This window comes from Aedes albopictus, chromosome 2, assembly GCF_035046485.1.
Source record: "Aedes albopictus strain Foshan chromosome 2, AalbF5, whole genome shotgun sequence".
NCBI lineage: Eukaryota > Metazoa > Arthropoda > Insecta > Diptera > Culicidae > Aedes > Aedes albopictus.
This window is the reverse complement of record NC_085137.1, coordinates 219,000,577-219,016,083: the sequence shown is the minus strand read 5'-3', so window position 1 is coordinate 219,016,083 and position 15,507 is coordinate 219,000,577. Positions and strand designations below refer to the sequence as shown.

The following is a 15,507-nucleotide window of genomic DNA, read 5'->3' as shown; positions in this document are numbered from 1 at the left end:
TTCTATTAAATGGCATCTTTGAATCGATTGGTTTAGTTAAATAACTAAGTTTTCTATGGCAAAATTGCCCAAAAGTAGTGTGTTTTAATTTGATTTTGTCAATTATCTTTGAAAAATGCGTAATAATTTGATTTTTTTTTCTTTGACAAAGTTGTGGCCCCTGTTCGACTCTACAATTCGTTCTTTGTCATCAAACGTCTATATCTTACCGTTTTCTTGCAATTTCGATTTAAACATCGCATTTCAGGTCATAAATTTGCAACTGTCAAGGTAAACTCTTTTTTGCGCACTGTTCCGCACATTTAAATCGAAATTGCAAGAAAACGATAAGAGCTAGAAGTTTGGTGTCAAAGAACGAATTGTAGAGTGGAACAGGGGCCACAGTTTTGCCAAAATAAGAATTTGAATTTATTACGCATGTTTCAAAGATAGTTGACAAAAACAAATTAAAACACACTATCTTGGGCAATTTTGCTCTAGGAAACTTAGTTATTTAATTAAATCAATCGATTCAAAGATGCCATTTGATAGAAAATTCAATAATCTTTCGGATAATGGTAAAAAATTGCGATAAGTTTGACCATTTGTAAGTTATAGCCAGTTAAGGCAATGAGAGTAAAAAAACATGGGAAGTTCAATAACTACGTAACGGTTGAGATTTGACCTAATGCGTAGAACAATTTTTTCCACCATTTATGGTCCTCTATCACTCATTACAAAATTTGCACTCAGGAACCTAACACCCTATATAAGTAATAATTTTCATTTTGATGTATAAAGAATCAAAACCGACAACAAGAGAACTAAAATATCGTTCAATGAAGTTCAAAAACCGCGGTTTAGAAGTGCGTGGAATGTACCAACAAACGTTTCAAGCTAAAAAAAATGTATTTCGAAAAAAAAACAAGTATCATACCAAAACATGTTATAAATCTTAACTGTGAACTTTTAGTGGCTACGCAGTCTTTATTCTTGAAACGGGTTTATTATTTACCCAACGTTTCGGCAAATAAAGAATAAAGACTGCGTAGCCACTAAAAGTTTACAGTTGTCGGTAAGGTATCTCTTTCTCTTCTTGGCGTAAAGTCCCCACTGGGATAAAACTTGCTTTTCAGCTAAGCGTACTACAAGTACCGTAATCCGCGTTCAAATTGATCACTTGAAAACAACTTTTATGGATAACATGTGTGACAATTCAAAGATTGCCAAAAGAATTTCTGTAAATCAGTACCCAGTGGGTCTCTATGAAACCATGTGACAGTTTTATTTGTGAGCCATACCCAAACCCGGTGTAACCAACTAGTGCCAAATCCCTAGAACCCCCTTTTTCGAAAAACAGCTGATTAAAAATCAAATGAAACCGTTGAGACCAGTGTTGCTGAGCAGCGATCGAACTGGCGAAGCACGATGAATTTTACTCGGCATTGGCATGATATTCAATGAACAACGCATTTCTTCATTCGGTAGCTTTGTTCGTAATCGGAGAATGAACCGAAAGCCCGATCGTCCTAAGGTACTTCATTCCCGATCTATGGATCGTTCAAAATGAAGAGCAGTGCGATTCGCATTGGCTGCTCTTCGCGAAGAGCAAGAAAAACATTCATTGCGATCAGGCGTCGACGCGGCGGCCTTCCCCTGTTTGATGCAGGCATGGTTTGATTGATCCACAGCAAAGCGCTGAGATGCCGTGATGCTTAAGTTTTTTTTAATTATTGAAAGAAAAATTGGCCTACATTACCGTGGAAAACAAATAATTTTTTGCAGTATGACACTCCACCGCTGACTTGGCCAAGACGAACCGAAATGAAAACAAACTACCGTCCTGGATCGAGCTTTAAACAGCTGAATGCTTTAAACAATTGTTTCCATTTGCGTGTTAAAATGTGCATTTTTTTCTCGCAAGCTAATGCCATTGCATATAAATCAACAGTTGTGTTGTGTTTGAAATCTCTTATAATCTTTTTATCGGAAATTGAGAGCTGTGCCAAACTTAAGTACATACCTTAAATTGTCCGCAAATTCAATCTGCACGGTAGTTGCTGTTGTCAGAGTTCGCACCGAGGAGCGCCATCGCCGACAGCACACAGACCGTGGTGGAATGAATGCCACGACGAATAGCGTTTGCTTCGTTTGCTTGAATGCTTTTCAATGTGGTCGTGTTGATTTATTCGTTCGTTCCTTCATTCGCGTTGCTTGAATTGTATTCACGATGCGAAAATAGAAAATGAACAGCAGCGAACTTTGGATCGCGAAGATGCTTAAATGAATGCTCGCGAAGAAGATCCATTGCAACATTGGTTGAGACATTCCGGTAAAGACAGACCGATGCCCGTTGTGGAGAGAAAGCAACCCTTTAGCTACCGACTTTTTATATTTTGTATAAATTATTTTAACTTGTCGTCTTAATATCGAGCCCTGAAGAAGGCCCCATCCCGGGTCGAAACGTAGGCGAAGATAATCAAGTAGTCGACGCAAAATTCATGACTGAGAAGCCGAAACCCACGTAATACCAAATTCCATTCGAACTCCCCTTCGTTACATGTGACAGAATTTTGTTCAACAAGTTTAATTCAAAAATCAAAAAATTAAGGATGCCACTTTGGGGCGAAATTGATCAGTATACAATTAAGCATCGGTTAAAAAGATAAAAATCCTTATCCACTTAATTTTGCTCTTCTAAACCCGAATAACGCGTCAAAACTCTTACAACTAATGAATTTGACTGCCCGTGTAGCTGCCGGCTTAGAATAGCACTACGGACCACCTGTTCCGGGGGTAAAAGTCCACCAAACAGGTAACCCCAATCCAAGGTGTCAGGCGACCCGTGCTGAGGGATGAATGGTTGAGGGGGTTTAAAAGATGCTCGATCTTTAACGGAGCCCGTAGCGTGGGTAGATCGCCTTTTTGGGTTGCGTTGCGGTGTTAGATCTACCAAACCGAAATCTAGTGTCGTCCTATTTTTCAATTTTGGAATATGTGTTCTGGTAATTCAAGGAATTATAGTATTATAGTAGTACTTACTACTAGTGTTTTGGTGACTTCCAGTTTTTGAATAAAACTGAGTTTACCAACTTTACTTTGCATATAGTTAAAAACCTCACCATCTGAGGCTAAACTCAATGCAAAGGAAATCAAATTGGGTTAGGGATCCATGTATGTACTAACTCTTCGAAGACTGGAAAGTGCTAGTACGCAAGGAACATACTAGAATCCTTATTGCTGAACACTTGTTCCATTATTGGAATGATATTGCTGCTAATGTGAAAACCCGGGTCCTACTGGGGAGAATTTAGCAGTAAAACAAGGGTTATGCTAGGTTTCCGATGCATGGCCAATATCAGTACTCTTGTTTTGTTTTCTAAGAAAACAAAACAAAAACTGTATCAAAATCGATACTTTATTGCCCCTCAATGGCAATTGAGTAATGCGACATGCACTACACTAAGGATACGGGTAATGTCACAATAGATCTAAAAACTGGTCGCAGTGACAAACCCGAACAGGAATAAAAAAAATGAATTTGACACTTAAAATGCAAAATTCAATTTTGAAATTTCCCCCTTAGCGCCTAAAGGCAGGCAATTTCCTTTGAAATAAGTGCTTTTGTTACAATAAATGACTTTTTCGTCAAAAAAAGAACTTTGTTTAACTTATTGAAATTCAGAATAGCTTCATAACTTTTCAACCGAAGATCCACAAAAATGTTAATACAAAAAATATACGGGAAGTCCTAGTGGCAATCGATTGTTTAGAAGCAATGATTTCAGCTAAGTGAGATATACATTACAAATTCCTGAAAAAAAAGGCAGAACTAACTTTTTTCTAAACAAATAAAAGTCTAAACTCATCTCTAGACATCTATGAACTAGATGAGGTAAGAAGTTTGAGGTCATTGCGACGCTTAGAAGTTCCAATTACAATGTAGTACCCAAATGATCAATTTCACCCCGCTGATTCGGTCGGTTTACGGTACTTGACCATTTTGCATGGCTTTTTGTTTATTTTTCCACAATCAGTTAGGAACTATTTTTATAAACAAGATTCACACTTCAGCCGCTACCAGAACTGTGTATAGGTGAATAACCGAAAATATTATGAAACGGGCTCACCAATTTACCATGACACTGATCGTCATAGCGGCTACTGATGTAACTTTAATTTTCGATGAAAAAACTTTGAGTCTTGTTTTTTTGATGATAGGTTTTTATCACTGATACTACTCGCAGATAGAAAAGATCTTCCCTTCATTTAACCAAGGAATTCCGGCCGTTGAAATTGTATATCCCTACGTTCTGGGACAGTCTACAATCGGTCGGCCGGCTGCGGGTCGGCGAACAACATTCATTGCATTCACACGAGCGGTTAGGTTGTATAGCGTAGTAGAGCCTAAGTGATTCGAGGGTACTTACTTCATAATGGTGGTGTGCATGTTGTGGGCAATGATAGCGTCCGGTGCTTCCATCCATATCTCGCCGGGGCCGATTTTCGAACTCCGGCCCACCTCCAGGTAGAAGTAGCGCTGGGAGGCACCGCATCTGGAAGAGACACGAGAAGGTGAGACACACGGCGGCGCGGCGTAAAACAATGATATTGAGTATTATTGCTGCGGAGTACCTAAAGCTGGACACGGGTGCGCGGGGGTTGAGTGAGTATTTTGGTGGCGGTGCTCAAGTTAATTGGTTCGAAATTTCTTTTTAATTGGAATGGTTGCCGCGCGGTTCCACAAGCGTGAAATGCGGCAGGCAGATGATTTATAGATGGAGCTCTGGATAAATGAATAAAGAAGGCGATATGTATCTACGATGAATTATGCATTTGAACGCCTGACTTAATCAGCGGCTTATCGGAGTGAAATGAATGGTTGCTTTTGAGTTTGTACTTGCTGTCGTCTCCAGTGTCGAACAAACAGCTACAGAACTGTTTTGGGATTTCATGAACCATGGTTAATGAATCAATTCACAACCATCCGCCATGTTCAAAAAAACTGAAAAGCGATTTCAACTAATGATATCCAATCAGATTAGATCAAACGAGCGATCCACACCACAATAACAAATTCATAAAGGAAAACCGCCACCGCCACTAAATTCAATGGTTTCTCCTCACTCCCGCCCCATCCTCTCCACTCAACCCCTAATCCACTTACCTCCTAATCGACGCCAGTGAAAACTCGACCACCTCGACCCGGGCATCGCCGGAGTTGGTCGTCGGCGGTCCTATCCGCACCAGCGAAAGCGTTTTGTCCGTGATGCACAGCCGGTAGGTGCCGAGGATTCCGCAGCTATCGCCCAGTCCTTTGCGTTCGACAAACACATCCCAAACGTGCTCTGGAAGGAGGAACAAAAAAAAATCGAGTCAATTAGTGGAACTGAAAACATCGTAAATCATATATGTATGAACATACAGTTCTAGATTGGGGAAAACGGATCAATATGTACCAAAAAAAGTTCATGTTTTCCTAATTTTGTGAATAAGTCTATGGGAGCCCGTGTTTAGTAATAGTGAAGCTTTTTCGATTGAATGCTTAGTTGGAGCAGTATTTTGTTCAAACATAAGCTTCACTAGTGTACTGGTGCATTGATGTTTATAACTTATTGTGTAATGCTTCTGTCTTAAATAATTTGTGTCCGTAAAATATTATAACACAATTAGATCATTATGTTACAAAAGCAGTTATAACATTGCAATATACTTTAGTTTTGATTCTTCAGAATTGCGATAGTATTTTTATAAAGTTGAATCAAATTATGATAGAAACTAGTTATTTTGAAGCCAACATTTATAACACGCTTTGTTATAATTTTGTTCTGTTTATAACACAATAAGTATTTTTTTAATTATTCCAGAGAACTTTATGAAACAACTTTAGTTATTTTAACATCATCCTGCATCTAGTTTTTATCATAATAATTTATTCAAAATTTTTATAACATTATGGCACAAAATGTTATAAACTTGATATAATTTTCTAGTAAGGATATCTACGGCGCAACGTTATTTTTTGAACTTGGTATTATGTGTCTGGTAAAGTCGTAGAAAAATGCAAATCAACATCAAATAAGGTATGACTACATCGTAGTAAACGATAGTCTGATGTTTTATTTGGAGTTCTTGCAAATGATTTTAGGCGAAAAAGCAGTATATTATTTTTATTTATTACCTTTAGTAAACTCTCACTTGCCCCAGTGCATTTTTATATCTGGGGCAAGTGAGACTTATGAGCACAATTTCATAGGTTGATCTCGCTTTGTCCAGACTAAGACGAAATTTACACGAAAGTCAATAAAAATCAGTCCCTTTTGAAATCTACCGTTAATCATACTTCAATTCCTCTATTTCGACTATTATGGCTTTCTGGAGGAATCTCCGGAGGAATTCCCGGAGGAATCTCCGGAGGAATTCCCGGAGGAATCTCCGGAGGAATTCCCGGAGGAATCTCCGGAGGAATTCCCGGAGGAATCTCCGGAGGAATTCCCGGAGGAATCTCCGGAGGAATTCCCGGAGGAATCTCCGGAGGAATTCCCGGAGGAATCTCCGGAGGAATTCCCGGAGGAATTCCCGGAGGAATCTCCGGAGGAATTCCCGGAGGAATCTCCGGAGGAATTCCCAGAGGAATCTCCGGAGGAATTCCCGGAGGAATCTCCGGAGGAATTCCCGGAGGAATTCCCGGAGGAATCTCCGGAGGAATTCCCGGAGGAATCTTCGGAGGAATTCCCGGAGGAATCTCCGGAGGAATTCTCGGAGGAATCTCCGGAGGAATTCCCGGAGGAATTCTGGGAGGAATCTCCTGAGGAATTCCGGGAGGAATCTCCGGAGGAATTCCGGGAGGAATCTCCGGAGGAATTCCGGGAGGAATCTCCGGAGGACTTCCGGGAGGAATCTCCGGAGGACTTCCGGGAGGAATCTCCGGAGGACTTCCGGGAGGAATCTCCGGAGGACTTCCGGGAGGAATCTCCGGAGGACTTCCGGGAGGAATCTCCGGAGGACTTCCGGGAGGAATCTCCGGAGGACTTCCGGGAGGAATCTCCGGAGGACTTCCGGGAGGAATCTCCGGAGGACTTCCGGGAGGAATCTCCGGAGGACTTCCGGGAGGAATCTCCGGAGGACTTCCGGGAGGAATCTCCGGAGGACTTCCGGGAGGAATCTCCGGAGGACTTCCGGGAGGAATCTCCGGAGGACTTCCGGGAGGAATCTCCGGAGGACTTCCGGGAGGAATCTCCGGAGGACTTCCGGGAGGAATCTCCGGAGGACTTCCGGGAGGAATCTCCGGAGGACTTCCGGGAGGAATCTCCGGAGGAATTCCGGGAGGAATCTCCGGAGGAATTCCGGGAGGAATCTCCGGAGGAATTCCGGGAGGAATCTCCGGAGGAATTCCGGGAGGAATCTCCGGAGGAATTCCGGGAGGAATCTCCGGAGGAATTCCGGGAGGAATCTCCGGAGGAATTCCGGGAGGAATCTCCGGAGGAATTCCGGGAGGAATCTCCGGAGGAATTCCGGGAGGAATCTCCGGAGGAATTCCGGGAGGAATCTCCGGAGGAATTCCGGGAGGAATCTCCGGAGGAATTCCGGGAGGAATCTCCGGAGGAATTCCGGGAGGAATCTCCGGAGGAATTCCGGGAGGAATCTCCGGAGGAATTCCGGGAGGAATCTCCGGAGGAATTCCGGGAGGAATCTCCGGAGGAATTCCGGGAGGAATCTCCGGAGGAATTCCGGGAGGAATCTCCGGAGGAATTCCGGGAGGAATCTCCGGAGGAGTTCCGGGAGGAATCTCCGGAAGAATTCCGGGAGGAATCTCCGGAGGAATTCCGGGAGGAATCTCCGGAGGAATTCCGGGAGGAATCTCCGGAGGAATTCCGGGAGGAATCTCCGGAGGAATTCCGGGAGGAATCTCCGGAGGAATTCCGGGAGGAATCTCCGGAGGAATTCCGGGAGGAATCTCCGGAGGAATTCCGGGAGGAATCTCCGGAGGAATTCCGGGAGGAATTTCCGGAGGAATTCCGGGAGGAATCTCCGGAGGAATTCCGGGAGGAATCTCCGGAGGAATTCCGGGAGGAATCTCCGGAGGAATTCCGGGAGGAATCTCCGGAGGAATTCCGGGAGGAATCTCCGGAGGAATTCCGGGAGGAATCTCCAGAGGAATTCCGGGAGGAATCTCCGGAGGAATTCCTGGAGGAATCTGTTATGCTTTTAATTACACACAATGCATAATATATGGAATGTGAATATTTTGAAACAATTATAATGCACGTCAATAAGCAGACATATACCAACATCGTCTTTTGGAACCATTGAAATCATTAAGTAATTTGTGTTCAGAAATTTATTGCATGACAAAACCAAATTAGCAATTTTTTAGGTTCCACTTGCCCCGAGGTACCTTAATTTTTTTTTGTTGAGACTTGCATTGGTGTACGAACTAAATCGTATAGGCTCAGTGTACCAGTTATGGCTATAGTACCTCAAATTCGCCATAGTTGATTTTCAACCTTTAACGATGCAAATCATCAAGAAAAAATATGTGAACATCTCGTTCATAAAAGATGATTGCACTCATTCAAATTTCACATTTTGCTCAAATTATGATAGAAATAAATCATTTTCTTTAAAATTTTGGCTTCCTTGCACCCTACTTCGCCATAGTGTACCAGTTATGGCAAATCCCATAAGGAATGCATGCAAATAGTGCGAAGTGGAACCAAAATTAAAAAGTATGTCCATAACTGGTACAGGGTTCCTATCATTGGCACACGCCGTAATAAATAGTAAAAGTTGGTTTAGCTCAGATTTTATATTTTTGCTGTGAAGTATGTAAACAAATCTATCATTTGACATATCGACGACATTCGTCAGTCTTCTTCTTATTTTTGTAGAAGTAGTTTTCCTTAGGTAGTGCGATAACTGGTACAGTCACCCTAAATGTAAATAATAAACTCGTTCAAGTGTGCATACTAACTCGCATAAACGAGAGTCGTATTTATTGACCTATTGCGATTAAATATGTGATAACAATGGAAGATCTGCAGTTTGGCTGTGGTGGTGGTGCCGAAATGCTGCGATTAGTATTAAGTCGCATAAGATACTACATTACATCGCAATAGTTGTACACGCTTCAAGTCATACAGCGTTATTATTGTCCCGCCAATACACATATCGCCTCGCACAAATGAATTGTAGGCACCTTTGCTGCAGCTTATGCGAGGTAACTTTCCCGTATAAGAGTTCGTATAACCCAGTCATCTAGTTAAGTTCACTATACGTAAAAATTGGTTGTCTGGGAACTCGGACAAGACCAAAATTGACCAAAGTGAACGAAAACTTTATTTCGTTGCAAATATATTCATCAATTAGCTATAGATAGACTCTCTACAACGAAATGTTGTTAAGATTCGTTAGCTCATCTTTGTTTAGGCAGGGTGACTAATTGAATAGTCATCTTGGAAGAACTATTCGACAAAGGCAGCAGAAGGTGGCAGAGTGATAATGGATTCAACCAATAACGGCCCATAATCGACGCCGGTAATTCGATCCGGTCGTGCGTAACTGCGTCGTCATTTTCTTTGGTCCTGCTGTTTCGCAAATCATGACTATACGTCCTATTAAGAAGTCCACTAGTTGTCGTCGTCGTTCGTCCCTACAAGTGTTTGCATTAATTTCATTTGCCATTCGACCATTGGCAAGAAGTCGTCCCCCCGATTACGTGAATGTTACGCATTATTCTAGTTTCCTTGTGTGCGGTGATGTTCGAACCGGGCCCGAACCGACTGTCCATTTTCACATTCACATATCCACGTTAGGCTGCTGGATCTTCTCGCCGAGGGGCTGGATGTCGATAACCTTGCACATACATAGCTACCGGCAAGGATCTCATCGGTTTACAACACGATGATAACCGGCAAACCATTAGAGATTATTTGCATAAGTGATTCAGGCCAATTTTCTTGCCTGACCGGAGGAATGCGAGCACCACACTCTAACAAGGCATGAGAAATATTCACTTGGAGTTTTTGCGACTGAAGTGACGACGATGACGACGACGGCGCGGCAGAAAGCTGGATCGAATGACCAACGCGAAATGCAAAATCGCTGTCGCTCGAGTATGGCTTCTGTGTTGGACGTTTGCTGGCGCCTGGCTTCTTCCCCCGCTGCTGGCTGCTGGTGTGGTCACTTCCCGCACAGACAAATTATGGCTAGTCACACCGTTTGGCGTTGATAGATTCCACCAGTTCAGTCAGTGGCTGGGCTGGCTGTGGCTAGTTCTGTATAATGTGTGTCTGCCGACATATTCCACGCACTAGAAACATACTCGATTGGTTGTTTATTTGCGTAGGTGCTCGTAACCAGGGGCGGGTTCCGTCCGACGACATGTATGTCATTTGAATTTATTGAAATGTTAGTTATAGGGACAGGACTAGTCTACCTACCTACGACTGAAGTTCTCTATAATTAATTAAAGAAAAATCAAGTTTCAGCTCTCATCGAGTCAGTTCTAGTTTCTTTTACTTTTAGTTGATTTACCAATCTTCCTGACATGATTAGTAAATTTCACCGTTTACAATTCACTAAACGTTTCTCTGTTGATACCATCTTTTTAATTTGCTTTGAATTTTTATTCCTCAAAGAAAGAAGCCACCGTGTGGCCAGAATCCACCAAAGTCGTTTTTCTTGGTTCTATCTATTATACTGGTTTACCGACGAATTTGGGCGATCTTTGAGATGTCGCATGATGGGGTTCTTTTGGAATCACAAAATGGCCATTTCTACCGGAGACTCCAAGGTCTCCAGAACTTGCTCCGTGTCCACCGGTAGGTCATAATCGATCAAAATCAGTATGTCTTGGTCCTACTGGATTACGAACGGAACTGTGAGAATTTTGAGGTGTCGTATGATGCGATTCTTTTAGAATCGAAAAATGACCCTTTCCTTCGGAGACTCCGGTATCCCCAGAACCTGTTCCGTGGCCAGAATCGATCAAAGTCGTTTTTCTTGGTTCTACTGGAATACGCACGGATTTGTGCGAACTTTGAGGTGTCGCATGTTAGGTTGGAACCCTACAAATTCTTTATTTTATTTTTCATTTGGCGCTCAGCCGCGAAAAATGAAACAGAACACTACAAATGTACAATAAGACACGACGTCACAAATTGACACACATCTATATAAATAAAAATGGAATGGTGTTTGTATGTCACGAATAGGCTCGGGAACGGGCAAACGGATCTACACCATTCTTTCAGTGTTGCATTCGTGCAGGGCTCCGACATGTTCGTACGAAAAAATAATTGGGAAAATCGACCGGGAACGTACCGAAAAAAAGAAAGTTTGAAATTCCATTTTGCGAGGCATTTTTCTACAGAGCTGCATGTCAAAAAAAACATAGTATGCAGGCAGAACGACGTTTACCGGGATAGCTAGTAAAGTATAAATTTAATACAACACTAAATTTGGCCTGCTACCCTAATGGGCAACAACTTATGTACGATCACAGGATGACGAGGTTTCATATTTGTTCTAGGTCCATCAGTCATCCTGGAGTTTGTGTTTTGTATGCCTGATTGCATTCTTGTTAACAGTCTTTGTTATGTGTTCATAGCTTAATTTAGTCTAGGAAAACTAATCCTAATTGGTCATCCCGAATCGGATTTTAATGCAAGACGGCTGCATTTTGATGTCCGTGCTAGAAACCGTTTGCCTGTCTTGCAGTCATTTATCGCACAAAATAACCTGGAAGTATGCAACCATTTTGGTTGCTAGGGCTATTTGCTCCTGAATAATGGAAGAACCCTATAAATGCACAATAAAATTGTGAGAATATTCACAAGTTAAAATCGAGCATGCAACAGAGAAATAAAACTGGTAACAAGGTTTCTTTTAGAATAGAAAAACGGCTCTTTCTACCGGAGACTCAAAGGTTCCCAAAATCTGTTGCGTGGCCACCGGATGTCTAGTTTGCCTAATCAGGTCTGAAATGACATGTACAGAATTATAACAGCGACAAAAACATGCTGTTTTGCTGTAGAATTTTTTTATGATATGCTAAATAAGAGCCCATACAGCCATAGCTATATTTCTTATGACTTCCTCATCGAGAATTGTAACATATTCCTGGTATTATCGGTAGATGCCTTATACTATCTTGGCGTGTACTGTGCTTGTTTTTATTTCCAAATTTGAAGCAAACTCTATGAAAAGACCATTGTAATGCTTCGGCAGATTATTGCCAAGATGGTGATAAATTATTTTCAATGCTGTCATGGTAAAGTCAGGACTAGTTAGTCAAGGTTTCCCGATTTCAGCGCCCCTTCAATGGCACATTCCCATGGATGAATTCCTGGAGGAATCTCTGAAGGAACCGCTTGAGCAAATCCTGGCGAAAGTGCTGGCACAACTTTTTGAAGAATCCATGGAACAAATTTTTAAGAAAACCATCTTCAAATTTCTGAAGTAATTCTAGGAATATTGAAGAAGTCTCTGAAAATATTTTAATGAAAAGTATCGCTGAAGAAATTTCAGACGGAATGGAAAAAATAATCTGAAAAAAAAATCTAAAAGAATTCCTAAAACAACTTCTGAAAAACAGGAACATTTGGTCGGCGTTAAGCCAGACCGGACCATCTGTTTTTCAATGATTTCGAGAAAATGTCTTGCAAGCACCTGCAACTTCAAATCTCTGGTATTATTTTCAGGAATACTATTATTCTTTTATGTAATTACATATCTGCATTAAGGGCGGACGGGACGGTCGAGAAAATATCCGCCATTGCTCTGTTGCTACTAAGATGGTAATCTCAGATTCTACTTCATATTTTGCAACAAAAACCTATCATTGTGTATGCTCACTTGCAGTGCATATGCTGATTGGTTTTCAGCATCTTCAGTGCGATAGGTCTCGAGATTACCATCTTCAAAATCGCGAGGCAAATTGTTAGAAAGAGAGGCAAGATAGGAAAAATAACACGGCGTCCCGTTTCACCTTAAAATATCGCCGAAAAGTTCAAGTTTAACTAATTCTTCAGCTTATCTTTACCTGCCCGATAAACCGCGCAGTCCACTCTGGTTGAACGCCGACCATTTAAGAATCTATAGATGGATTTCCTGAAGAAATTCCAGGAAGAATACCTGAGTAACACCTGGAAACCCCTGGAGGAATACCTAACCAAACCTCTTGAAATATTTTGGAAAAAAATCCTAAAGAAATCCCATAATAAAAATACTAAAAAACTTTTTAATCAATTCCTGGATGCATCCATAGAGAAACTTCTAGAGGTACGCTTGGAGGAAATCCTGGAGGAATTTCTGACAAAATACATAGAGGAATACTTGGCGGAAATTCTAATGCAATGTCTTCGTGAATTTCTGCAGAAATCTCTGTAAGAGTGTCATCCAACTTTTCCGTAACAATCCCTATAATAATTTCTGAAAGACCATGTAGAAAAATTTCTGAAGGACTCCTTGGAGGTTTTACTAAGACTTTCTAAAGAAATCCTTGGAGCAATTTCAGAACGAGAAATGTCTTGAAGGAATATCTAAAGGAATATTAAGAGTTTCCTTAATATTCTCATGTAGAATTTTTATGGCAATCCTTGGAGAAAATTCTTAAGAAAGGCTCTGAGAAAGTTTTGAGGAAGTTCTGAATTTCTGATTCCTGATGTATCCGTGAATCATTTCCTAGAAGAAAATATGCAGTATTTTTGAGAAAGTTCATGGAAGGTTTTCTAGCTGAATGCTTTGAAAAAATAATCTGAAGAAATTCAAGGAGGAATTTCTGGAAAAGTCTATGCAAGATTTTTTGAAAGGAATTCTTTAAGTATTTTCTAAAGAAATCCAAGCTATTCGTGCAAAAGGAGTTAATGGAGAAATTTCTGGAGGACACTCAAAAGTCTAAAGGAATCCCTAGAAGATTTTGTAAAAGAATTTCTGACTGAATTTCTTTAGGATTTCCTGAATGATTTTTTAAAGTAAGCCTACGCGAAGTTTCCAAAGAAGTCATTGAAATAATTTCTTCAAGGAATCACTGGAACATTTTTTTCAGGAACTCGTGAAAGATTCTTTTAATAAACCCTAGGATGAATTTCAGCAAGGGTCCATGAAATAATTATCGAAAAATCTGTTGAAGTTTTTTTTTTTTCAAAGTCATTCTTGGAGAAATTAGTAGAGAAACCTCTGGAGGAAAATCTAGAGATATTTCTGAAGAAATTATAAGTTGAATTTATAATTAAAACTTTGAGATTTTCTAAAAGAGTCCTTCGAAAAATTCGAGAAGGGACCCCTAGGGCAGTTTCTATAGGAATCCCTGCAGAAAATTCACGAATGGGTCTCACAATTAAAACAAAAAGAATTTCCAAAGAAATCCCAGGAAGATTTTCTGACAGAAATTGTGAAACTTTTGGAACTAGTGCAATTTTTGAAAAAAAAAATAATTTTGCTGGGGTATTTCTGATGAAATTCTATGAAGAATTTCCAAGGTAACCCCAGTACAAAATTTTGAATGAACTTTAGAAACATTTTCTGAAAAATTCTGGAATAGTTTTTGAAAGCTGAAAATTTTATTAAAGGAATCTCTGTAGAAATTTCTGAATAAATACCTCAAGAAATTTATGAAGGAATCTCTGAACGAATTTTGGAAAGAATCCCTGGAGGAATTTCTGCTCAAATTCTTAAATAATTTTTGAAAAAAATGGAGAAATTTCATAGGTAAAAAGGAATCCTCAATGCATTCTTGAAACGAATGCCTAGAGAAATCCAGAGAAATTCCTGAAGTAGTCCCTGAGCGAATTTCTCAAACAATATTTGAATTGATTTGCGAAAAATTATGGAGAAATTGGAGTTAATTCATGCCAGATTCCGTAAAAGAATTCTTTGTGACACTTCTGGAGGAACACATGAAGATTTTCTGAAAAAATCTGTAACATGATCATTTTCGGTGAGAATCGAACCCACGACTCCCAATTCGCTAAAGGGGCGCTTCTTATTACTCCTAGCTACGGAGTTGAGTATTACCTCTTTATATGTTTATTTATTCAAGTATAAAGTTCGATAAAACCCACGAAAAGTGAAAGTGTGATTTTTTATGGAAAAATAGCGATTACTTAAAAAAACACGCCTTATGCGGTTATATGAGAGCTAGATACATCTACTCGAAAGTTTATTGCTACGACAATGAAAGTTTAAAAATTCCCTTGGATATCGCTTTGGCAATTTTTTGGAAATTTCTCCGGCATTTTCTTTGGAAACGCATCATTTCTTAGGATTTTTTTTTAAAGAGAATTTCTCTGGAAAATCCTTCGGGCATTCATTTGAAAATTTGTCAAGCTTTTCTTTTAATTCCACCCTATGTTGCTTATCCTTTGACAGACACGCGTATTTCGACTACCATTTGTAATCTTCCTGAGTGTCAGTTATCCACTGTGGATAACTGACACTGAGGAAGATTACAAGTGGTAGTCGAAATACGCGTATCTGTCAAAGGATAAGCAACATAGGGTGGAATTAAAAGGTACGAAACTGATT

At 40.4% G+C, this 15,507-nt stretch overlaps 1 protein-coding gene across 12 annotated transcripts in view; it reads right to left on the bottom strand.

Annotated features, from left to right (window-relative positions):
* LOC109411294 (insulin receptor substrate 1-B) overlaps positions 1-15,507 on the bottom strand; it is a 683,096-nt gene that overhangs the window by 70,538 nt on the left and 597,051 nt on the right. For all 12 annotated transcript variants that reach the window (XM_062851140.1, XM_062851143.1, XM_062851141.1 and 9 more), the window contains 2 exons: positions 5,147-5,327; positions 4,410-4,535 (listed from right to left, as the gene is read on the bottom strand). In XM_062851140.1, the coding sequence (XP_062707124.1) occupies positions 4,410-4,535; positions 5,147-5,327 (307 nt within the window). The remainder of the gene's footprint in view (positions 1-4,409; positions 4,536-5,146; positions 5,328-15,507) is intronic.